The sequence below is a fragment of the Cucurbita moschata genome, unplaced genomic scaffold, assembly GCF_002738365.1.
Source record: "Cucurbita moschata cultivar Rifu unplaced genomic scaffold, Cmos_1.0 Cmo_Scf00010, whole genome shotgun sequence".
Taxonomy (NCBI): Eukaryota; Viridiplantae; Streptophyta; class Magnoliopsida; order Cucurbitales; family Cucurbitaceae; genus Cucurbita; species Cucurbita moschata.
The window spans coordinates 194,967-220,822 of record NW_019268526.1 but is presented as its reverse complement, the minus strand read 5'-3'; the positions used below and the strand labels follow the sequence as shown (position 1 = coordinate 220,822).

Sequence of the window (25,856 nt, the reverse complement as noted above, 5' to 3'; positions counted from 1 at the left end):
TCTCTTTTTGAGTCAAATATTAAATAAATGTGAGAAAGCAAATAAAATAAAATAAAATAAAGAAGACTGTAGCCGTCAAGAAAAGTAAGGTTACGTGTAATTATTAGTAATCTCGTATTTTAAGATAGATATCTTAGCTGAGACAGATCGTTAAAAGGAATAAACATCAAAGAAGAAATCAAAGAAAAATATATTTTAATAATAATAATTTTCAAGGAAGCCCTTTTTTTTCTTTTTTAAAGGATAACTAAGAAGAATATGAATAATCCAACGAAGACAATTACGAGTTTATAAGTAATGAATATGAGAGAATTCAAAGTAAACCCATGAGAGTATCATAAGTTTATAAGGATACGGGGAAGCAGCCATGAGAGCTTAGGCTCAAAGTGGATCATATCATATCAAGATTATAAAGAAGCCCTATGTAAAGTCATGAAAACTTAGGCTTAAAGTGGACCATATCATATCAAAATTATAGAGAAGCCCAATGTAAAGTCAGGAGAGCTTTCCCATTAATAGTTGGTCTCTCTCCCTTGATTTACCCTCACTCAAACCTTTCAAATATGACAAGTGAGCTTGAGAAGAATTTTTTTTATTATCGTTCCTTCTACCATCTTCGTCGTGCAAGGACATTGCCACTACAAGAAATAATAGATATAGTAGCATACAAAAAACGTTATCGTAGACTTTTTTTTAGTGTTTTTTTGTACATTGTGACAATCCATGTTACTAAAAGTCTAAGACTTTTTGTAGCATCTTTTTATAACTATAATAGATGCTATAATAGAGTATAAAACTATAGGTTATATACGTTTTTATAAAAATATTTTATAGCGTTTCATTAAAGCTATAATATGTTTAATATAGCTAAAATATTATGTTATCTTTAATTTATTATAGCATTTTTTAACGTTATAATATAGTATTCATAGCTTTAATCTTATGGTATAACGTGTTCATTTTTAGCTAAATCCACACATGAATTACTTCATTGCTCATTAAATACTATAATTTTCATTACCTATAACTAACCATCTTTAATTTTATATTGCATTTGCTTTGTTTAACAAAGAGAATAGAGAAGGTAGCTTTGTACCTTTGTATGGGTAAGTCAATTAACCAAAATAAAATTAAATAAACTTAAGACGGAAAAGTTACCATAATCTTGTTAGAAAGATGAGCAAGATATGAAACAGCATTTCTATCCTATATCTTTTCTATTTTGTTGGGTAGGGGTTATGAATTTGCAATGTAATACCCTTAAAGACTTACATAAGTGCCGACAATAAATAATAGACGTGCAAAGTTATTCTTTTTTGTTATTTTTAACTCAAAGTTTTTCTTTGGCGTGAGAGGTCGGTATAGCTTGTTGTTGTAACGTAGATTTGAGAATTTGATGTTATTGTCAAGTTTCTCATATTTTTCTATGGATCTTCATCTATTTCTAGCAGCATGAGCGATGTCAATTTAAGGAATCGTCACGGTGTAAAAATGTGTCAAAACCTGTAAACCCACCTTGAGAGGGGATGAGGGACTGCATGAGTTAGGGAACATAAGAAACTTCAACTGTGTGTAAAAACAGATGAAAACCCGTAGACCCGCCTTGAGAGGGGACATGGGACTACATGAATAGGTGACACAATAAACTATTATCATGTATAGAAATTGGTGAAAATTCGTAAACCCACTTTGAGAGGGGACGAAGGACTACATGAGTAGGTAACATGATAAATTGCTATTGTGCGTAGAAATAGATGAAGATCCGTAAATTCATCTTGAGAGGGGACAAGAGACTACATGAGTAAGTGACACGAGAAACTACTACTGTGTGTAGAAATGAGTGAAGACCTGTAAACCAGTCTTGAGAGGAAACAATGAACTACATGAGTAGGTAATACGAGAAACTGCTACTGTAGAAATGAGTTAAACATACCTTGGGAGGAGACGAGGGACTACATGAGTAGGTGACATGGGAAATTGCTACTGTGTGTAGATGTAAACCCATTTTGAGAGAGAATGATGAACTACATAGGTAGACAACGTAAGGAGGTACTACTGTGCCTAAGATGAATCCGCCTTGATAAGAGACGGAGAACTGCATAAATAAATGATATGAGGGAAGAACTACCTAGGCCCTCTTATTAGGTAAAGGATGCAATGAGAGCCTACAAATAGGTTGGTTACCGAGTATTTTTATACTCACCTGTTTCTCTTTTCCCATTTCTTTGTTGAGTTTTTTTAGGCGGGAGATCAAGGTGGTGGAGCATCAGAAAGTTGTGTAGTCAAAGAAAGAGCCATTCTGAAGGGCCAATTCATTTTTAGATTTTGAATCATTTGTATTTGGATTTGTAATTGTTTCATGTTTGCAATGCATTCGAACATCACCACTTTAAATTGATTTTAATTTTACTGCATTTTCTTATTTTATTTTATGGTACATTTATTTTAATTTGTCTAGGCTTTCATCTTTTGAATCTCATCTAGTTTCAAAGCGTCAAAATTTCAGTGCACTGACTTGAAAGAAACTGAATTCATACACAACAATATGTATCAGTTTTGATTTGGTTTTGTTAGTTGGATTAGATTTAGTCATATCCAAGATTTGATGATGTAATGCTATATAATAGCTAATAGCAAATTTTATTCTAAATAGAATGAGAGATTTCTCCCTCCATTCCTAATTAGTGGTATCGGAATTTGGGGGAGTTTTGTGGGTCATATTGTATTTCTTGAGTGACATATTGGTGAGAGTGTTTGTAGTGTGATAGTGAGGTATTCACTTGAAACGCTTTATTTGATTAGTGATTGGTTGCTACCCATGGATGTAGGGGAACTTTTTCTCTCCGAACCACGTAAATATCTTGGTGTCTCTTTGTGTAATTCCGTTCATTGGTGTTGTGAGTACATTTGTTCCGTTTTCGGCGCACAACAATTATTCGAGCAAGGGCTACACTCATTTCAAGTTCCAATGTTCTCTAATATTCTAACTATGATATTTGATGATATTTGAAAGGACAATTTTGAAAATTTTATGAAATATGAAATAGACCCAACAAATTAAACAACACCATCATCCATGGCTCATATCTTGCTTTACATTTTCCTCTTTCCGATCACTTTCCTTTTAGCTCTCAAGTTCTTCCCACGCCATGTCAAAAACCTCCCACCAACCCCACTTTTTTCCCTTCCCATAATAGGCCATCTCCATCTCCTCAAACACCCCATCCACCGGACCCTTCACCATCTTTCAAACAAGCATGGCCATGTCTTCTCTCTCCGATTCGGCTCCCGTCTTGTCGTCGTCATATCATCTCCTTCCGCCGTCCGTGAATGCTTCACAAACAACGACATCGTTCTCGCAAATCGACCATTTTTGAACACGGGAAAGCACTTGACGTATAACTTCACGGTACTAGCCGTTGCCCCTTACGGTGAGCTTTGGCGTACCCTTCGCCGCATTAGTACTCGTGAGATTTTCTCAACAACTCGACTTGATTTGTCCTCGGGAATCCGACAAGATGAAGTCAAGCGATTGTTGTGTAAACTATGTCGTGACGATAATGTTGTTGTCGAGGTTCAACCTATGATTATGGATCTTACGTCGAATATTGTGATGAGGATGGTTGCGGGGAAGAGGTACTTTGGAGACGATGTGTCGGATGAAGAACAAGCGGAGAGATTTAGAGATGTTGTGAAGAGAGTAATGTTGTATGCTGGGGCAACAAATCCAGGAGATTTCATACCCTTATGGAATTGGATTGATCCAAGTGGTTTTGAGAAGAAGATTATGAAGGTTGGAGAAGAAGCTGATGCTATCTTTAATGGCTTGATTGATGAGATTAGGAACCAAAAAGGAAGTGGGAATACGATGATTGATCATTTGCTTCACTTGCAGGCCACACAATCTGAATATTTCAGTGATCAAATTATCAAAGGCCTCATACATGTATGTTTAATGCTCTTTTTTTTCTCTCTATGTCTCACCATTTAAACTCACTCAAAGTCGTTTTCATAAAGTTTGAAACTTTCACCGTTAAAAGAAAAGTATTTCATACGAACGTGACCCATCGACACTATTCAACTCTTTTAGGTTAAATTATTTTGATTTGGGTTGTTTTGAATTTTTTAAAAATACCCCTACACGACTTCGATTTCCAAACATTGCTAACATCCATGGCTAGCTGCATATTGTCCACCGACTTAGTCGATTATAGTGTTTAACATGTAAATTTGAAGTTATTAGTCTATTGTGTTTAATAGGTATGGTAGAAGTATTTTTAGCATAGAGTAAGCCTTTTACTTCAAAGTATTTTTTTTTTTCAAAACACTTTTTTCACAAAGAATATCAAGAGATCCTAAGATGATGAATTGTTGCAGGTTATACTCTTAGCAGGAATCGACACAACAGCCGTGACATTAGAATGGGCACTCTCGCACCTGCTGAACGATCCAGAGGTGATAAAGAAAGCGAGATTCGAGATAGAGAGTTGCACGGGACAAGACCGTCTAGTCAACGAAGAGGATTTGTCGAGTTTGAGTTATATGCAAGGAATAATCTTAGAGACTTTGCGGCTGACCCCAGCAGCTCCTTTGCTTGTGCCACACTGCGCATCTACGGATTGTAAAATCCAAGGCTATGATGTACCACGTGACACGATCGTATTTGTTAACGCTTGGGCGATACATAGAGATCCAAATCATTGGGAAGATGTCACAAGTTTTAAGCCAGAGAGGCATGAAAATGCAATAGAGTTATCTGATTCATACAAATTGTTACCATTCGGGTTGGGGAGGAGAGCGTGCCCCGGTGTAGGAATGGCTCAACGCATTGTTGGCTTGACCTTGGCTTCATTGATTCAGTGCTTTGATTGGGAAAGAATGGATAGCTCACCGGTTGATATGACCGAAGGCCAAGGGATCACTATGCCAAAAGCTCAGCCGTTAGTAGCCAAGTGCAAACCACGTCCTATCACGAGAGCTCTTATTAGTGAAGCAATTCACCCTATTTAGAATGACTCCAATCTCTATTGGTGTTTTACAAGTCTTAAGCATCAGTTGAATATGGTCTACGATTGATATATGTATCGAAATAAATAGATGACCGTGTTGAATGTGGTCTACAATTGAAATGTATCGAAATAAATAGATGAAGCAGAAAGAATAACGCGAGGGAGAAAGTTCTTTAATAGAATAATTCTCTTTGTTGGGGTGGATACAGCATACATCTGCGGAATATTTATAGGGGAGAAAACATCAATAAATTTTCTAAACTTTCTCCTCAAGTTAAAACGATTGGATGATGAAAGTCCCACTTTGGCTAATTTAGGGAATGATCATGAGTTTATAATCAAAGAATACTCCTTCCATTGGTACAAGGCCTTTGAGGGAAGCCCAAAATAAATCTATGAGAGCTTATGCTCAAAGTGGACAATATTATACCAGAGGTATCTTTCTATTTATTGTTATTTTCATTTATTATTATTTCCATATCCTTGTAATTTATTTGATTATAAATAAGATAACTTTCACACGATTTAGGTGTGTGGATTAATCAAACATTCTTATGGTATCAGAGCTATTTTGGTTTAGCAACCTGTATCCTTTGTTTTCAATGGCATTTGAAATCTTCTACTGTTCCTCTTCTAGGTGTGTGGATTAATCAAACATTCTTATGGTATCAGAGCCATTTTGGTTTAGCAACCTGTATCCTTCGTTTTCAATGGCATTTGAAATCTTCTACTGTTCCTCTCCACCACCACTGCGGGCTTTGACGCCGTAGGGGCAATCGTCATGGCTGCTACATGTAGAGTCGAATGATTACTCTTCGGCTCCAACAACTTGTATCCTTTGTTTTCAATGGCATTTGAAATTTTCTACTGTTCCTCTCCTAGGTGTGTGGATTAATCAAACATTCTTATGGTATCAGAGTCATTTTGGTTTAGCAACCTGTATCCTTCGTTTTCAATGGCATTTGAAATCTTCTACTGTTCCTCTCCACCACCACTGCTGGCTTTGACGCCGTAGGGGCAGTCGTCATGGCTGCTACATGTAGAGCCGAGTGATTACTCTTCGGCTCCACCCTTTTGACTTCCAAATTATCCTTCGCCATACTCTGTACATACAACCTCGCTTTTTCCAAACATAGGCTCTTTCATTTTCTTCCCAATTTTTCCTTCATCCTTCATCCTGCACAAAAACCCTAATATTAGGATCTTCATCAGCATTCTCTTCGGCAATATACAGAATCTCGATAAGCCCATCGACCTTATGCAGGAATTTACCTTTGGAATATGGGTGCCACACCGACCTCTTCGCCAACCAATTTGCCGCCACCCTTCTCGCCAAAATTGGCTCCTTCGCCCAATGTGGTGACTCTTACGGCTGCCCTTCTCGCCAAAATTGGCTCCTTCACCCAATGTGGCGACTCTTCCGACTTCAACATTGTCTTTATCCCTTGCTCTAAGTTTCCCCTTCTACTTCTTGGGGTTACATATATTCTCACCAGAGTCAAGGCAGCATCGTCGCTAAGCGACAATCCCTCTTCATGGATTAGACATATTCTCGCCGAAGCCAAGGCAGCATCGCCGCTAAGCGGCGATCCCTCTTCAATTTTCGATGGCCAAGAAAGTGTTTCTCTACGCCTCCTCTGAATCAAGTTGTTGACATCTTCACGAAAAGTGTTTCTTAACCTCTTTGAATTTTTCAGATCCAAGCTTCACGTTCGTTCAAATCCGACGCTCAGCTTGCGGTGGGGTGTTAAGGATATTTAGTAATAAATCATAGATTACCATATATATTATATTTGATATTTTATTATAAGGCAAATATTTGTTACCATAGTATCTTTCTATTTATTGTTATTTCCATTTATTATTATTTTCATATCCTTTTAATTTATTTGATTATAAATAAGATAACTTTCACACCCTATAGGTGTGGTGGATTAATCAAACATTCTTACAAACAAAGAACTCCAAAATAAAAGGAGTCGAGTCTCGACGTATTTTGTTTGAGGGGAGGTGTTGGATGATGAAAGTCCCACGTCGGCCAATTTAGAGAATGATCATGGGATTTATAATTAAAGAATACTCTCTCCATTGGTATAAGGTCTTTTGGGGAAATCCAAAGCAAAGAGAGCTTATACTCAAAGTGGACAATATCATACCATTGTGGAGAGTCATGTTCTTCTAACAAAAACTACTAACAATTCTCCTAAATAAATCACTAACTATCATACAATGCGAATCTCATCCACAACAAGTATCCAAAGGCAAAATGCCTTGTATCTAGCTATAGATCTATCCAAAATAATGGGTAAGGAAGTACTTGTAACGACCCTAGATTTCTACGTACTTAAAATTGCTACTGTCATCATAACGTAATCATTTTTGTGCAGAATAAGCAAACATCCTATTCTAGCTTAAATAAAATAAATGGGACTACCCTATGCATGTGTCGTGGCCTCGAGTTGGATGTTGTTGTCAACCGTACAGGGATGCCTTACCTTTACTTGAAATAGAAGTAGCATGTGGGTCGAGTATTTTAAGAACTACTCGATAAGTGACCCCAATATTGGGGTTAGATGCAAGCATACACAATTATGAGTAGGGCCTATCATATCAGTCTATATTCCTTAGGCAGCTATCCTTAACGAGCTAATTGGATGTGTATTTACTATTCTACACACGGTCCACACGTGCGAGTATGGACCCACCCGTCGGTTCGCACACCTCTTGGGCCCCTTTCTTGTCTGGCCAGCATTCTTTGGTAGCTAATGAAGTCGAACACCTATTTAAGAATAGCGACTATGGCAGCATTAAGATAAACATAATGATCGTTTTCCTACCTGATCGTCGCAGTATTATGATAAACATAATTATTGTTTTTCTGTCAGGTTGTCGCAGCATTATGATAACCATAATGATCATTTTCATGCCTCGTAACGTACGTATCCGTACCATCTTAGAACGAGCGTATTCCTCGATGCATGTACACACAATGATGCATGAGGTTCCAACATTTTTTTTTCTTTTCATTATCATGTATGAAAATCCTTTAGCGTTTTCCTTCATATCATATCATTATCATAACTTTTCATGTAATTTCAGGATTGTGTATCATGTCAAAACATCTTATTGCATGTCGTGTGTATCATATCATAAGCATATCGTGTCTCCCAACTTATCATGTCATACCGTACATGTATCATATCATAAAGCATATGACACGTATCATATCTTCAAACGCATCGCACCATCATATATATCATGTCATTCACATATCATATCATAACATATATATATCATTCACGTATCAAATCTCAAACATATCGTCAAATATATCACATCATTTCATAAACATTTCACATATATCAAGCATATGACACGTGTAAAACCACGGGGCACGTGTCATCATACAACATCAATTTCTAATCATGCTGATAGAAAGACCACTTACTTGGTTGTCCTAGGTCGAAGCAACTACAAACCCGTGATGCTAGTCTAACGCTATTCTTTGAAATTTAATTTTATCTAGAAGTTCAACATCATAGATTAGAATTGTACTATTAGAACTGGCTCACCTAGTTTTGCATAAAAGAATTTAAACTTACCCCTGATAATTTAAACTAGGTAAGCCTCATCATGCATAAATACTTTAAACTTAACTCAAAAAATTTAAACTAGCTTAGCCTAATTATGCATAATACTTTAAGCACCCGGAGCACTAATTTCACAAAATCTTATCCTCCAACACAGCATGATATTGGTACTAGAAGTACAAAACGACACTATACGGCAAACGAGATCTAGCACATTCTTTTTCGCATACAAAAGCATATAATTGCGCATTTATTCCACATTTCTAGGTATAGGTCATGCTAAACTATCGCTAGGGTCAACTTGTTCTAGCATACATGCGAATCCAAGCAATCCCTACAAGTATTATTTTCTAGGAGTCTGTGTGATTACTTACAAGTCTGACGCATACCTTGTTGAGCTTTGATCTTTAGTTGAATAGTAGTCCAAAAATTCCAAATTTCCTCTAGAGATACCTAATGAACATTAAACTAAGGTTACTATCAAAACCAGGATGAAAAACTGAAAAACGGACATCGAACGGGCTTGAAATAGGGATCCCATGTGCAGTTAGCTCGAGCAGGCCCCCCTTTGAGCCCGAGCAGATGCAACCTTTACCTTGGAATTTTTGTGGTTACGACTTGTGTCGCACACGGATTGGATGGGGTAGTTAATATCTAATTGATGTCGAGACTAAGTGTTTAACAATTCAAGAAAATATATCATATGACTAAGGCTAAAACCTTGGGGGCAATTGTCTACTAGTGTGAGAATTGAATAATTTTCATGAGTAGGACGTGCGACAATACACATTTATGAATATATGGTAGGCGATAGTCGACCAAGTTCTGAATGATTTGTATGTCATTTGGTTTTTCGATATATGTTTGTGACTATATGTGTATCTAACCTTAATAGATAAATTTTTTTTCTTCAGAGTATTTTCAATATTCGATCTATCAAAAAAAGATTTTGAAGAAAAGGCAAGGATGTATGACGATCCTAACATGATGGAGTACTACTTGTCATGACGATCTGCTCTATCTTTCACATTTTTTTCATTTTATTACTCTCAAATTTTTATCGACCTACATTTTATTTTAAACTTCAAATTCTAGTGGTTGATTTGGAATTTTTCTTTATATCTAATGAAATAAAACATGTCATTTAGTTTACCTTTTAAAGGATACAATTGTGTTGGAATGATTTCTATTAAAAAGGTTTGAGTTTTCATGTGATTGTTTTTGTTTTTTATTCAAAAAGATGTAAGGGACACGATTAATTTAGAGTCTTTAGAAACTTTTAGCCTTTAATTATTTAGAGTTTTCTTTTTGAAAGAAATTTTAAAAATACATATATTAAAAATATCTTTAAAACTTTTAAAAAACAAAATCAAAATATCTTCCGGTTAATTTTAGATCTAAACTATTAATATTTTGTTTTAAAAATACCAACTCTAAAATATTTCCAAATATTATATCTCAACAGAAACACCGAAAAGAAAGGTGCACATTATTAATAATATATATATAGTAAGATCGATCTCGTTCAAATGTAGTTTTAGTTTATTTATGTGCTCTTCTTTACTATATGAATTATTTTTGTCAATAAAATACCTCATATTTGAAAACTTATGGATTAAAATCAAACAAATAAAATGATAAACATCCATTAAACATAATTCTAAAATTTGGATGGAAGTTTTAAAATTTGAGAAAAAGATGATTATGTTTTAAATAATTTACGAGCGTTAAAAAGAAGACTCTTAATTGTCGTTATATCTATTTCGAAACAAATTGGATATAGATTAAGATGGACACAAACATGATATACACATTAACACGATTGCACTCCAACTTTTGTAAAATATAGATTATGTTTAAAATTAGTAATTGGTTATTTTCGGATGAAAAACAAAGTAATTAAATATCCACAGCCGCCTACGTTTATGATTTTCTCCTTGCTTTGTCCCCAACTCTGACCAACATTGCTATTCTTTTGCCCACTCTTTACCCTTTGCTGTCGGTCTATTGTCGTAACCTTACTAAAAAGTTTGTGACTAACATGGGAATAGAAAAGGGTGGCGCCTATCCAAGACACATGAGAGTCGAGATAAATAAGTTTCATGATATGATCGAGGAAGACTATGTATCATCTAACACATCGAGAAGAGTATGTGTTAAAATCAAGTTGAGGTATAAACAAAGTTGGAGATAACGAGGCGACATGAGTGTCAAAGATAAGCTCAAATAGGGTAAGTAGGACCTCATAAGTCTGGGTTTTGATATAAGTTTCGATGGCATTTTTGGAGTTAAGTCCGTCTATATTAAGCATGAAAACTCACCAAATTTGATGTCAATCAGATACCCGACGGACACTCCACGTGGTCATATGACTGCTTGCCAAAATCACGTCTACTCTATATAAAAAAAAAAATTAAAAATGTCTCAAAATGTACTCTAGGGTAAGCATGGTGTTTAGCACCCTTGGGCCTTGTGGTCTAAGTGAGCTACCTCATGGTACATATGTGTGTCACGACGTGGGCGAATGTTACAAGACGAGCATCTTGAGCGACTTCTTTTAAATGGGTCTGTCAAGGACAATTTTGAACAGCGTGGGTGTGTCGATATTGTGACCTAGACCATGTGTCAAAGGTTGGTATATACACCTACTATTCAGTAGGGAGTCCATAAATAACATGAAACGGACACGAGAGAGTTCATGCCTCAATAAGAACCTAAATGGATGAATGTTTGTGATGTCCTAACAAGATGAACTATACCTGGGTTGATTTGAATAGACATGTTCAAACAAGCCAAGATAGTTGTCTTAAAACATGAGATGACATCATGATGCATGAGTTGGTCAATGGAAACCAAGATGATGACTGAGATGCAACGTTGCACATAAGAGATCTTGGCGTAGAGTAGAGACAAAGTCGAGCTGAATAATTTAGTCTAATGTATAGGCAAGTTGGCTCTATATACATACAATTGAACTTGACTCACGCTCCCCAATTATTATATGAATCCAAAAAATTGCATGCCCTAATATCAATATATATCAATTTGTTTGAAATTATTTTTATAATCTCTGGACATAAACTTCTCAATTACCTAATTTAAATTCAAATACTCTAAATATTTTAAAATTTTAAGTTTATTTTGAAAATGATTTTATGCTATATGTTTTAAAATTTACTTCAAAACTAAAATCAAGTGAAACAAAACAAAACAAGTGGATTATACGTGTAAGTTGTTTGTATAGGACATTCCAACTCACATGTCTCCATATGAGCAAATCGGATCAAATCGTTTGTAACAATTTCAAAGTGAGTCGTACCAATAGTATTATTAGGATAAGACACTCATCCTTCTTCATGTACTATAGATTCTTTACGTATAATTTTCCTATGGCTCAATATTATATTAATAATTTTAAATTTTTTATACCATGAATAATATTAAATTATAAATAAAATAATTAAAATTATTATTCAAAATTAAACAAACTGTATATTTTTTTTTCTGTGTTTTTATGATCCACTTGATTATCTTGTATTTAGATCCATAATTTTTATTTTTTTTATTTTTTTTATTTTTTTTGTCCTTTCTCCGACTTGATTGATGGAAGCAAACACAATAAATGAATCCACACAATACACATCCCCTACATAGTTTTTTTTTCCCTTAAAATTCTTAGAATTCAATTTTTCCTAATAATCACAAAATACTAAAATTGAAATTATTTAAATCACGAAGATTTGGTTCATGAATATTTTTGGTATATTCTCCATTTCGATTCATGAATCTATTAAATTCTTTTGGTTCATCTCCCATATTGGAACATTCTCTCGTATTGGTACATGAATCATCTAGATTCATATATGAACATTAGTGTTGCTCTAGTTCATGTATGAAAATTAGTATTGTTTTAAGATGTGGGATCAATATTTGCAGCAATTGGGTGGGAGGAATTTTGTAAGTGAGATTGTGTAGTGTTAAAGTACGAGAGATATACTTATAAACATTTTGATTACAGTAATTGACTACCTATCAATAGTGGAGGTAGAAAAATTTATTTTCTCTTAATCACTTAGATAGTCGTGTCTTTTTGTTTATTTCTATTTTTTGGTGTGAGTGCAATAAATGTGATTGGGCAACAGAGCTTCCAATAAATTATTCAATAAAGTCACTAAAACAAAATAATGTTTGTTATTTCACTTTATAAATTAAATTAATTTAGGGAAGAAATAATTATTGAATAAAGGAAAAAGAAAATAAAAGATAAAAGAAAAGCACGTGGACTGCACGTGCAAATCATTTTGGTGCAATCCACGAGGGCACGGGCAGGGCACGGTGATGGCATCCACGTCCACGTTCTGTCCACACAGTTGGCATCATCAAACTCGTCCATGCCGCACGCTCGCCTTCTTCAATTGCTTCAAAACATCTCCAAATTTGGTCAATTCACATTCCACGTCCTCTTGCTTTACCGCCACGCTGTCTTCGTACTACGGTATATCCCCGTCACACCGTTCCATTCCGTTTCGTCTCGAGCTCACTTAGTGGCCCGTCTTTTGGCGTTTGCTCTTGCTTGGGGGCTTTAAACTTTAATCCAGCACGCAAATCTTGGAGGGTGAGAGTTTGATTGGAACCCCTTTGTTGGGGACTGTGAAATTTTTCATCTTTTCTGTGAATCAGTCAAGATTAATTTTGGTGTTCTTTCTTTTTCTTTGGTTAATTGGGTCCTCAAATTCTGAAAAAGATTGGTGGAAAAGAAAGTTTGAGTACGCTAGCTACTGACGGTTTCTTTCTTTATCTTCGATAAAGCTTTTTGGAAGGGGATTTTTGGGCAAAAATACTCAAAACCCAGGTTCGAGAAGCGAAAGCTCTGTAATCCACTCAATATTTCGGTTAATTATCCAAGTATGTATCCCGATGATCAGCGGCGGCAGCCGTTGTTGGAGGAGGAAGATGAAGAGACTGCTTACAATTTAACGGAGAAGGTTGTGGTTGTTGGGATCGACGAAGCGGAGTCCGACTTGGATGTGGGTTTGCCGCCGTTTTCATGGAGGAAGCTCTGGCTGTTCACGGGGCCTGGGTTTTTGATGAGTATAGCGTTTTTAGACCCTGGGAATTTGGAGTCCAATCTTCAGGCTGGTGCTATAGCTGGGTATTCTTTGTTGTGGCTTCTGTTGTGGGCTACAGCCATGGGGCTTTTGATCCAGTTGCTCTCGGCCAGGCTTGGTGTTGCCACAGGCAAGCACTTGGCCGAGCTTTGTAGAGAAGAGTACCCTTCTTGGGCGAGAATTTTGCTGTGGGTCATGGCAGAGTTAGCCCTCATTGGGGCTGATATACAGGAAGTTATTGGGAGTGCTATTGCTATTAAGATTCTGAGTAATGGGGCTTTGCCTCTTTGGGCTGGAGTTATAATCACTGCTTTTGATTGGTAATTTTGATTCAAATTGAGTTTGTTGTGTATGATTATGTGTTTCCTTAATTGAATGTGTTTTTTGTGGATTCTTGTCAGTTTTATCTTCCTGTTTCTTGAGAACTATGGTGTGAGGAAACTTGAGGCTGTTTTTGCTGTTCTTATTGCTACCATGGCACTCTCATTTGCTTGGATTTTTGGTGAAACTAAGCCAGATGGGAAGGAGCTTCTATTGGGTGAGGTTCTTTTTTTGTTCTTGGTCTTTCATTATGTTTGGTATGTTAGTTTTCTGGTCAATATTGTGTTAGCCACTTACACAATGGCCAACAATGGATGTTCTTTACAGGTATTTTGATTCCAAAACTTAGCTCCAAGACAATTAAACAGGCAGTAGCTGTTGTGGGGTGTATCATTATGCCTCATAACGTGTTTCTGCACTCCGCTCTCGTGCAGTCACGAGACGTCAATCCGAGCAAGAAAGGGCGGGTTCGAGAAGCTCTTAGATACTATTCCATTGAGTCCACTCTTGCTCTTTTCGTGTCCTTCATCATCAACTTGTTTGTTACAACTGTGTTTGCTAAAGCTTTCTATGGCACAGACATAGCTAGTAGCATTGGTCTTGTAAATGCAGGGCAATATCTTCAAGATAAATATGGTGGAGGGCTCTTCCCCATTTTGTATATCTGGGCTATTGGTTTGTTAGCTGCTGGCCAAAGTAGCACCATCACTGGTACCTATGCAGGACAGTTTATCATGGGTGGCTTCCTGAACTTGAAGTTGAAAAAATGGCTAAGAGCTTTGATAACTCGAAGCTTTGCGATTGTGCCAACTATGATTGTCGCTCTCGCGTTCGAAACTTCTGATTCGATGGTCGATGTTCTTAATGAATGGCTCAATGTCCTTCAGTCAATTCAGATACCCTTTGCTCTGATTCCTCTTCTCTGTTTGGCTTCCAAGGAACATCTAATGGGCAGTTTCAGAATTGGCCCCATTTTAAAGGTATGTGTATGATTGATGTTCACTGTTCTACGTATATGTTATACAGCTCTCTGCAAATCATGCAAATCAAATGATCTTGGTCACATCTTTGTTTTTCTTTTTGATTTGTAGGGAATGTTTAGATTAGTTACTAGGCACCTTGCATCTTAGTTTCGTGTTTTAGGGTCATAGATGGTTCCACATCGGTTGGAGTGGGGAACGAAACATTCTTTACAAGGGTGTGGAAACCTCTCCCTATTAGATGCCTTTTTAAAAACCTTAAGGGGAAGTCCGAAAGGAAAAGCCCAAAGAGGACAATATATATTAGCGGTGGGTTTGTGTTGTTACAAATGACATCAAAGCCAGACACCGGGCAATGTGCCAGCGAGGAGGTTAAGCCTCGAAGGGGAGCTGACATGAGACGATGTGTCAACATGGATGTTGGGTTCCAAAGGGGGTGGATCGGTGTTCCCACATCGACCGGAGAAGGGAACGAGTGCCAGCGAGGACGCTGGGCCTCGAAGGGAGTGGATTGTGAGATCCCACATCGGTTGGGGAGGAGAACGAAACATTGTTTATAAGGGTGGAAACCTCTCCATAGCAAACGTGTTTTTAAACCTTGTGGGGAAACCTAGAAGGGAAAGCCCAAAGAGGATAATATTTGCTAGCATGGGCTTGAGCAGTAGCTAAGTGGTTTTGTAGCCAAGTGATTTTAGACCGGTCTAATAAGATCATTTAAACCTTCATGTTGTTCCATAAATTGTTTGGAAACAAATAAAAATTGTTGTTCAAGAATTCACATGCCCTTCTGCACCTTCAGTTGTCCTCTTGGCTAGTGGCAGTCTTGGTGATGGCCATCAACGGATATCTTTTGGTGAGCTTCTTCTCATCAGAAGTGAACGGAGTGCTCGTTGCCATTTTCGTGTTCGTCTTCATCGCTGCATATCTCTCCTTTGTCGTTTACCTCGTCTATCGAAGCATTTCATTTTCAAGTTGGCACAGCTTCATTAACCGGAAGACTTCCACGGACAACGAAAACTGAGTGATCATCTTCAACATCGACTCGGAACGTTTAGATTTCAGATCGATAATTGTCGAATACTTGCATATTCCTTGAGCATCTGTTAGAACACATCCCAGGAGTAACATATCAATATGATTTGACATGTTTTTCTTTGAGAAAAGTTCACTTTTTCTGTAGATTGTAGGCTCTTCAGCTTCAAATCTAGTGGGTAATCTAAGTTTATGCAGTCTTGGAAGTCTTAGGATATATTAATGTCATTCAAGTGTTGTGAAGTTTCTTGGCACTGTTAATCATATTTACATCACTCAGTGCTGATCTGATACTGAAACCCGACAGTGAATCATTGAAGTATGTTCATTTTATACAGTCAATTGATCTGATTGAGTATTTAAGATCTTCCATGGAGGTTACGGACAAGTCAAAGTGATGCTTAAGTTTGCTATCAGATAATGTTCTTGAATGTAAAAGATAAGCTCTAAGGTCTTGACATTTATTATGTGTTTGGATTAACTTTTCAAAGTGATTGTGATAGGTACAACCACTAATTTCATTACAGGATTTATACATTTTTGTGATATGATTGATGTTTTTTAGTTCATTTTTGCATCATTTATTGGTTGAATTAGTTTTAATGAGGTTAATTATAAAATTTCTTAGCAAGTTTAAAATTTTGTGTGATAAAATTATTGCATTATAATTAGATTGTAAAATCGTAAAGAACAAAATTTTGATAACATTAAAAATATAAGAACTAACAAGGGTTTTTGTGAAATCGCACATTGGTTGGAGAGAAGAACAAAGCATTCTGGTGTAGAAACTTAAAACTTTGAGGGAAAATTAGAAAAGGAAAACCTAAGGAGGATAATATCAGTTAGCTGTGGGCTTGAGCATGATAAATGATATTAGATCCAGTCATTGGGTGGTGTGTCAGCGAGAATTGTGAGATCCCACATCTGTTGGAGAGGGGAACGAAACTCAGGCGATGTGTCAGCGAGGATTGTGAGATCTCACATCGGTTGGAGATGGGAACAAAACTCAGGCAGTGTATCAATGAGGATTGTGAGATTCTACATCGGTTGGAGAGGGGAATGAAACCCAGACGGTGTGTCAGCAAGGATTGTAAGATCCCACATCAGTTGCAAAGGGGAACGAAACCCGAGCAGTGTGTCATTGTGAGATGGGGAACATCCCACATCGGTTGCAGAAGGTAACGAAACCTGGGTAATGTGTCAACAAGAATTGTGAGATCCTACGTTCGGTTGGAGAGGGGAACGAAACATTGTTTATAAGGGTGTGTTAATCTCTCATCTCCCTAGCATATGCGTTTTAAAACGTTAAGAGAAAGCCTAAAGGTGACAATATTTGATAACAATCATTGTCAATCGCCTAGGAAGTCTTTATTCTTAGCAAGTAATATTATACTGAGATCGAAAAATACAAACATGCAAACATGATTATTATGACGATATAAGGAACCATAACCGTACCTTGGATTCCAACTCTTTTCTTATACTTGAGATTTGCATCACTTTCTTACACATACATACATTAGTGAATATCACTTTCATGATAAACAGGATGTTTGAATTGTAATGTAGTGAGGTCATCACATTTAGAATGATTTCTAATACGTGATCATACACTTTATTTAAAGTTGAACGGAGTGGGTCGAGTGATAACACGTTTTTTTTTTTGTTTCAACCAATGTCAATTGGTACATGCATAAACGAGTTTCATGATGGGGCGTGGCTTACACTTGGCTACCAAGGGTTGAGCTTTGGGCATTGTAATCCCTTTACCTTCACTCATGTCAACTAAAGAGTTGTTCAATCTTTCCCATTCAAAGCCTTGTATCAACGATGCTAAAGTCAAGCCAGCCACTCGTTGCGCCATTCCCAAACCAGGACAAGCTCTCCTCCCCAACCCAAATGGTATCAGTTTGTATGACTCTGCGCCATTCTTCATCCCATTTGCATGTCTTTCAGGTTTAAAGCTGGTAGCATCTTCCCATAGATTCGGGTCTCTATGCATGGCCCAAGCATTGATGAATATTATCGTATCACGAGGAACATCATATCCTTCTATTTTGCATTCTTCAAATGCACAATGCGGCAAAAGAAGAGGAGCAGCTGGGTGAAGCCGCAAAGTCTCAGAGATTATTCCTTGAACATAACTCAAACTCGGCAGATCAGATTCGTTAACTAAACGCTCGTACCCAATCGAACTGTCTATCTCAGCTCTTGCTTTCTCTAACACCTCTGGATGGTTGAGCAATTGTGATACTGTCCACTCCAATGTCACAGCTAACGTGTCAATCCCGGCTAATAATATATCCTGCAACAACCAAACACTTTCATAATATTGAAGATGGTTGGAAGGAGTTCCACATTGACTAATTTAGGGGATAATCATGAGTTAGTAAAGAATACATCTTCATTGGTCTAAGGCCTCTTGGGGAAGCACAAAACAAAGCCATGAGAGCTTATGCTCAAAGTGGTTAACATCATACCATTATGGCGTGTTGTTATTTCTAACATGGTATTAAAGTCATGCCCTTAACTTAGCCATGTCAATAGAATTCTCAAATGTCGAACAAAGAAGTTGTGAGCCTCAAAAGTGTAGTCAAAAGTTACTCAAGTGTCAAACAAATAGTGTACTTTGTTCGAGGGCTCCGGAGAAAGGAGTCGAGCCTCGATTAAGGGGAGAGGCTGTTTGAGGGGCCCCGTAAACCTCACGGGAGGCTCTATGGTGTATTTTGTTTGATGGCTTCAGAGAAAGGAGTCGAGCCTTGATTTAAGGGGAAACTTTTTTAGGGCTCCGTAGGCTTCAGGGGAGGCTGTAAGGATTCGAGCCTCGATTAAGGGGAGGCCGTAAAGATTCGAGTCTCAATTAAGGAAAGGCTGTTCGAGGGCTCCGTAGGCCTCAGGGGAGGCTCTATGGTGTACTTTGTTCAAGGGGAATATGGTTGGGAGGGAGTCCCATGTTGGCTAATTTGTTAGCTAATTTAGTGACAACATTATAACATGTAGAGAGTCATTCATAGAACACAACAAATTAAGAAGAAATCATTAACAAAAGGGTAGGAGTTAATCATACTTGAATCAATCCTTTGATAATTTGATCGCTGTAATATTCAGGCTCGGTATTCTGCAAGCTAAGTAAACGGTGAATCATAGTGTTCCCTCCATCATTTTTATCTCGAATTTCATCCACTAATTCTTGAAGGAGTTCATCAGATGTCTTCCCAAGCTTCTTTACCCTCTTCTCAAAACCACTTGGATCAATGAATCTCCATAAGGGTATGAAATCTCCTGGATTGGTTGCTCCACTGTGAGCCATAATTTGTGTCACCATCTCTCTAAACTTGTCATGTCGCTCATAAAACCTCTTCCCAGCCACCATTCTCGTAACAATATTGAACATAAGATCAAGCAACATGGGCTCCAATTCCACGACCCTGAATCGATCTTCCAATGAATCCCCACATAATTTACATAGCAAACATTTGATTTCCTCTTCCCGAATTCCCAAGAACAAATTGAGGCGATTTGTTGAGAAGATCTCAAGGGAGCTTATCCGGCGGAGGTTTCTCCAATGTTCGCCGTAAGGGGAGACCGACATGACGGTATGGTTGTAGTTTAGGTACTTTGTAGAGTTCAAAAATGGGCGGTTTGCAAGAACAATATCGTTTTTTGTGAAGCATTCTTGGACGGCCGAAGGAGAAGAGATAACAACAACGAGACGAGAACCAAATCGGAGGGAGAAGACATGACCGTATTTTTGAGAAAGGTTGGTGAGTGTTCGATGGATGGGATGGTTTAGGAGATGGAGATGGCCAAGTAGTGGAAGACTAAAGAGAGGGCCTGGTGGGAGTTTCAAGCGACGTGGTTTCAACACAAAATTGAAGGCAAAGAGAAGAGGAAATATAAAGAGAGAAATAGAAAGCAAGAGAATATCCATGGAGTTTTCTGGAATTTCAATGTTTAGATATAGACGAGGTTCAAATATATAGATGGAAGATGTCTACGCTGGGTGGAGTATAACTCATCATCCAAACATCTAATTCGGAAATGGGGTAACGCCTATAAACCTCTAATGGAAAGGAAAGTCTTGTTCAGTCGCGTAACTTTGGTGTAGATTTTTTTGAAAAAGTACAAACTAACTCGGAGAACTAGGACCGAATGAAGATTGAAATTTTATATAAATCTCATCAAACACACGTCAACTAATTTATATATGTATTATGGATGAAAATGCCAAACGTTCAAAAAAAAAAAAAAAAATAATGAAGTTGTTTGTCCTATTTGAATATACGATGAAAAAAATACTTAATGTCTTTCAAGAAGGCTTTGAAATGAGAAACAACTCCGAAATTTGAGATGTCCACGGGGCAGGGCATGGACGGGGAAGCCTTCCACATCTCCATCCCCATCCCCACCACCTATTTCATTTTTCATTTATGAAAAATTCACTTTAATTCTTTTCCATTTTTTCCCATACTAATTATTTTAAAGTTTTTATTATTTAATATAATTTTTATTAAAAATTTTACCAAAAAAGAAAAAAATTAATTAACATATTTAACAAGTAAAAAAATTCCAATTTTACCCTACCTATTTATTAACAAATATTTGAATGTGTGGCGGCTTGAAGACAATAATTGGGTGGTCCAAAAGTAGAGTAAAATAATAGATAAATTGTACTAATTATTACTACAGATGATGAAAAGTAAAGGTATAGCTCCCATTCATTGCACCCAGTTAGTAGAAATCTTAGAGTTTTGTTTTATTTACACATTTTCAAATTTAAATTGCTTTTGGCTTTTACGCCTGGTCAATTGAACCATGTTTTTTTTTTAATTTCTTTATCCATACTTATTATATATCAACATGATATCTTTTATATTTGTAGCGACCTTAGATTTCTGCTGATTTAAAGTCGCTATCGTCATCTTAGTCTAAGTTTATATGCGAAATTTAACTCTTAAAATGTCATCGTCAATCATAACTTCATCTTAAATAGATAATATCAACTTAGAAACATAGTCATGGTTTTACGTGCTTAAAAACATAATTCAAAAACAAAATAAAAATGATAATAATAATAAATAAGGTAAAACATGAAATGCAAAACGACCTATACTAACCTAAGTCTAATGTTACTAGCCTATGCATGTGTCATGGTCTTTGATTGTGATGTCGTCGTCAGTTGTATAGAGGTGCCTTCTGTTTACCTGAAATAGAAGTAGCCTACGACTTGAGTATTTTAAGAAATATTTAATAAGTGACACCACTATTCGGGCCGGAAAAATGCAAACACATGCAACTCATGTTCTAGTGGCCTATCGTTAAAAACATCATAGCATCATAGGGGTGGCCTCTAGTTTGAACTAAATTGAATGTGTAGTACTTCTCTCTACACACGACCCACACGTGTGAGCGTGAATCCTCACGCGGTTCGTACCCCCTACATCCATCATAGTCGAGTTAGCTATTCGTAGCGACGTTCGGAGGTTAGCAGACCCCTGAGTGTCATGCGAGGCATGATCACCATCATCATCGTAGTGTATGCATCCGTACCCATCACCGTAAAAGGGGAAGTAGCCCGATCTTTGTTACATTTAATGAAGATGAGTTTGCAGAAGGAAAGAAATTCAGTACTTTGTTATAGGAAATTCAGTAATTTATTATGTGAAGAATGACTATATTATAGTCATAGCGAGTAGAATGGTTAACCAAAGATAAAAATAAAATCTTAACAGAAACAGAATATCATGCGAAAACAAAAAATTTGGGATCATATCTTGATTTGACATCGGCATAAGATCATATGAGTGATCTTATATCCGAACTTGAAACATAAAAATAACAACTAAATCTTTTTTCAATATTTCCACCCTTAAACGGATGACCTAGTCTTTAGATCAAACTTCAAGATCAATACCTTCTCAAACACAACTCGAGTCAAAGGTTTTGTCATGATATCAGCCACTTGCTCTTTAGTAGGACAATGTTGTAACATCACAATTCCATGTTTACTTAAATCACAAAGGAAGTGGAAACGATCATCAACGTGTTTGCTTCGACGGTGCAAAACTGAATTTCTAGTTAGCTTAATAGTGGAATATGGAAAGTGGAAATATCGCATTCGTCCAAGATCAGTCATATCAAATGCCTTCATCATGGATTCCTTAAAAGAACTCAACAAAGTCGATACAATGTTTCTTTGCAATCTGACAAGGAGAAACCAATCTTCAATACTGGAAATTCCCGAATGGGGACTTGTTCAGTGTTGAAGGAAAAGCTTCTCAATGAGTAACTTCTGGATCTTTTCATTTGCACAAGCCAACTCTTACGTTGATAATCTCTCACAACACCCCAGCAGTCATACCACGCAGCAAGGACAGCCTCCTCTTCCTAAGAGTTTGCATTAATTTTTCAACCTCTCTAACTTTCTGTAGATGCATCTTGTCCAAGATTTTGTTTTCTTCCTAACAAATCTATATCTGTTTCATTAACTCTTGATTTGTGTTTTGTAAATCATCCACCATAAAGGCCTTGATAATTTAGAAATTTAGTCTTTCTCTATATATTTAGAAATTTACGTGATAATTTTTCTTGTTATGTAACGACCTTAAATTTCCCGGTCCACGATTTACCTTTCATTTTTTTTTAACACAATAAATATAAAAATATTTTAATGGTCACCTATTAAATCGTATTTTTTTTTGTCATTTCTTCTCTATTTAACTCGCCATCTTCTCCATCCAACACACAAACTTTCACAATTTCAATTTTTATAAGGCCTCCATGGGCTCTCTTCAATCTCAATTTTTCTAAAGTCTCCATCTCTCTTCCTCCTTTGTTGCTCAAAACTTTCGAGTTTATTTCTCGTTCATTTAGGAAAGTTATCTGCTCTTTTAAAGAGTTGTGATATAGATTTTTATTATAGGATAAAGAAACAGTGATGAGTGATTAAATTGTAAATCTACTATTTTATAGAGTTTGTGGTGTGTTCCTACAAAACTCAAATACTTATTTAATCCTAAGCCATGTTATTGAGATATAATATCTAAGTCGTGTAAAGGATATCTTAGATATTATATTTTAATATTCTTTATTTATGATTTGATTTACAGTATATTTTATTTTATTTTGAGTATTTAATTATTTTAAAGTTTCCTCATTTGTACTGGCTTGTATCCTATTCAAAGGATATCAATATCAATGAACCTTCCCAATTCTATTTTCTATCTCATTCTTAACATGGTATCAGACCACCGATCTTGGTATTCTTAAATATCAAAATTTTATCTACGGCGGAATCAGTCAAATCCAGCTTCAAAAATTCGGATGTTAATTCAACACATCTTTATTATATTCACCACTCTGATCAACCAGGATATTCACGTGTTCTAATCAAATTAAATGGAACAAATTAGCAATCTTAGAGTAAATCAGTTATGCATGCTCTCATTGCCAAAAAAAAAAAAAAAAATGGCTTCATTGATAGCACAATTGAAGAACCGTGATATGAATCACGACCAAGGAATTTCCATACCTCAAGGTTCAATTACAAGGACGAGAGCCAAGAAGCTACAACACACCTTATACGTTATATTCAATATATGATGAGCTCATCAAAAGAAATTCTAAAAGACGCTGGAAACCTCTCTTATATGTTGTGCAAAGTTGAGGTTCAAGAAAGAGATGAATTAAATGCACTTTAAGTTGCATTTAATGAACTCCGCTGAATTTATGAAACTAGTCCAAGAATGACTAATAAGCACATTTTATTAATTGCATTATTTAATTATAGTTTAACTATTTGTTTGTCATATTTAAGCTAGTTTTAAATATAGGAGTTAAAATTATATTGTAACCGACCTAGGTTATTATATTCCACCATTAACTCGCCATTTTAATATGGAGGTTATGGGTATTTCTCATTTACTAACCCATTTAATTTGGGAGTTAAGTATGACATACGTTAAGGTTGTAAAGGAGCCTTCTTTTCTTTGATTAGACATCAAATTTTGGAATTAAGAACAAAGTTTCTATTTTAGCTTTGTTGAGAGCTAAACTTTCTTTGCAAATTCTTGTGTTTAGAACTTTCATGTAGAGTCATTCAAGTGGTATTGATCAAACCTCTTGTGGAGTGATTCGAATCACGAGTTTAGAAACGAGTATTCTTTACTCTTGATCTTGATCATCAAGGTAATCCGTTCCATACTTTCCCTTGGGTTGATTTCCATATCAAACCGTCTCAAGATGCAAATTCAATCGAATTTGAACTATGGAATCAGTGAAACAGTATGATAATATCTTGGTTAACTCATTCAGTTGAAGCAGATATCGCTGAGGGTATTATTCATGCCAAGACAGCTCGTCAAGTGTGGGTTGATCTTCACAATCAATTCTCTCAAAAGAATGGTCTAGCAATTTTTCAGATACAAAGGTCTATATGAATGATGTCACAGGGAACCATGACACTATCAGTATATTTCACCAAGCTCAAAGCACTCTGGGATGAATTGGAAGCCTACCGCACACCATTTACCTATAATCAACGTCAATTACATATTGATCAACGCGAAGAAGACAAGTTGATGCAACTACTCATGGGACTCAATGAATCTTATAAAACGGTGAGATCTAACATATTGATGATGACTCCATTACCTAATGTGAGGCAAGCCCATTCATTACTTGTACAAGAAGAGATGCAGCGTCAGGTAACTTCTGAACCTACTGAGAATTTCTCGATTGCATCAGCAGTGCAGAAGAAAACAACATATTCAAAGCTCGCGAAGGATAAATCATGTGAACACTGCAATAAAAGTGGTCATACAATTGATGAGTGTCGATTCCTTAAGTTTCACGGTAAATTTTGTGATAGAAAGGGACATACAGAATATTGATGTCAACAGAAAAATAATTCTAGAAGGGCAGTACAAATCAATCAACGCAACAATCGAGGATATTGATCATCTGCAAATATGGCCGATGTTTCTCAGTTGAATACAAAAGAACAGTCACCTAATTCCCCATCCCAAATTTTTCTTTTGGGCAATTACAATAGATTGTACAAGTCTTATCTGCACTCAATCATCGTTCTTTTGGTAATTCTGATAATAACATCAATGTTGCAGGTTTGTTTCCAGTATCAGCATTATCTATTAAATCTACGAGTTCTAATCCATGGATTCTCGGCTACAGATCATATAGTATCCAAAGCTTCTGTTATGACTGAACCAAAGGCTACCACCATATCTACAAGAAATTTGCCTAAGCAATGTTTCTTTTAATCCTGACCTTAATTTAAACAATGTTTTATGTGTGCCTCCATTCAACTTAAACCTAATGTCCATCAGCAAACTTACCAATGACTTGAAATGTTATGTGACCTTTTATCCTGATTCTTGTGTTATGCAGGACTTGGCTACGAGGAAGATGATTGGCTCGAGTAAACATTTCAGAGGTCTCTATCATATTTCTTCATCTCCAATCAAGTCTTCAGCAAATCAAGTATCTCAGTCATTTGATTTGTGGCATTTACGCCTAGGTCATCCTTCTTCTTCTCGTTTTAAATTTCTAGCTGATCAATTGCATCTTAATAATGCTACTCTTTCTCATAATTGTAGTATTTGCCCATTAGCAAAACAAACTAGGTTGTCTTTCCCAAAAAGTTCAATAACAACCCATTCTGCCTTTGATCTGTTACATTGTGATGTTTGGGGACCACATAAAATTCCAACCCATTCTGGTTTGCGTTTTTTTCTCACTGTTGTTGATGATTTTACTCGATGTACTTGGGTTTTTCTTATGCAACACAAATCAGAAGTA

At 36.4% G+C, this 25,856-nt stretch overlaps 3 protein-coding genes and 1 long non-coding RNA gene across 4 annotated transcripts; 3 read left to right on the top strand and 1 right to left on the bottom strand.

Annotated features, from left to right (window-relative positions):
• Positions 1-3,047: 3,047 nt before the first annotated feature.
• LOC111448412 (cytochrome P450 81D1-like) lies at positions 3,048-5,173 on the top strand. Its single transcript, XM_023087988.1, has 3 exons — positions 3,048-3,946; positions 4,378-5,054; positions 5,098-5,173. Exons 1-2 carry the CDS (start codon positions 3,077-3,079, stop codon positions 5,008-5,010), a joined length of 1,503 nt encoding a protein of 500 aa, XP_022943756.1. The 5' UTR covers positions 3,048-3,076; the 3' UTR covers positions 5,011-5,054; positions 5,098-5,173.
• Positions 5,174-7,054: 1,881 nt separating this feature from the next.
• Positions 7,055-18,506, top strand: LOC111448414. The gene is made up of 2 exons (XR_002711431.1): positions 7,055-7,107; positions 18,458-18,506. It is a non-coding gene; the product is annotated as an uncharacterized LOC111448414 (long non-coding RNA).
• On the top strand, positions 13,080-16,382 carry LOC111448410 (metal transporter Nramp3-like). Its single transcript, XM_023087986.1, has 4 exons — positions 13,080-14,027; positions 14,109-14,245; positions 14,356-15,008; positions 15,808-16,382. Exons 1-4 carry the CDS (start codon positions 13,507-13,509, stop codon positions 16,027-16,029), a joined length of 1,533 nt encoding a protein of 510 aa, XP_022943754.1. The 5' UTR covers positions 13,080-13,506; the 3' UTR covers positions 16,030-16,382.
• Positions 17,685-20,100, bottom strand: LOC111448413 (isoflavone 2'-hydroxylase-like). Its single transcript, XM_023087989.1, has 2 exons — positions 19,108-20,100; positions 17,685-18,345 (listed from the first exon to the last, which is right to left on the bottom strand). The coding sequence occupies exons 1-2, from the start codon at positions 19,969-19,971 to the stop codon at positions 17,719-17,721; spliced, it is 1,491 nt and encodes a 496-aa protein (XP_022943757.1). The 5' UTR covers positions 19,972-20,100; the 3' UTR covers positions 17,685-17,718.
• Between the last annotated feature and the right edge of the window lie 5,756 nt (positions 20,101-25,856).

Bases quoted from the DNA above. Each gene is read 5' to 3' on its own strand.
- LOC111448412 (XM_023087988.1), top strand. From the start codon at position 3,077: ATGGCTCATATCTTGCTTTACATTTTCCTCTTTCCGATCACTTTCCTT. The intron at 3,947-4,377 runs GTATGTTTAATG...GAATTGTTGCAG, and splicing joins TTATCAAAGGCCTCATACAT to GTTATACTCTTAGCAGGAAT.
- LOC111448410 (XM_023087986.1), top strand. From the start codon at position 13,507: ATGTATCCCGATGATCAGCGGCGGCAGCCGTTGTTGGAGGAGGAAGAT. The intron at 14,028-14,108 runs GTAATTTTGATT...GATTCTTGTCAG, and splicing joins ATAATCACTGCTTTTGATTG to TTTTATCTTCCTGTTTCTTG. The intron at 15,009-15,807 runs GTATGTGTATGA...CTGCACCTTCAG, and splicing joins GAATTGGCCCCATTTTAAAG to TTGTCCTCTTGGCTAGTGGC.
- LOC111448413 (XM_023087989.1), bottom strand. From the start codon at position 19,971: ATGGATATTCTCTTGCTTTCTATTTCTCTCTTTATATTTCCTCTTCTC. The intron at 18,346-19,107 runs GTATGATTAACT...TGGTTGTTGCAG, and splicing joins TTATCAAAGGATTGATTCAA to GATATATTATTAGCCGGGAT.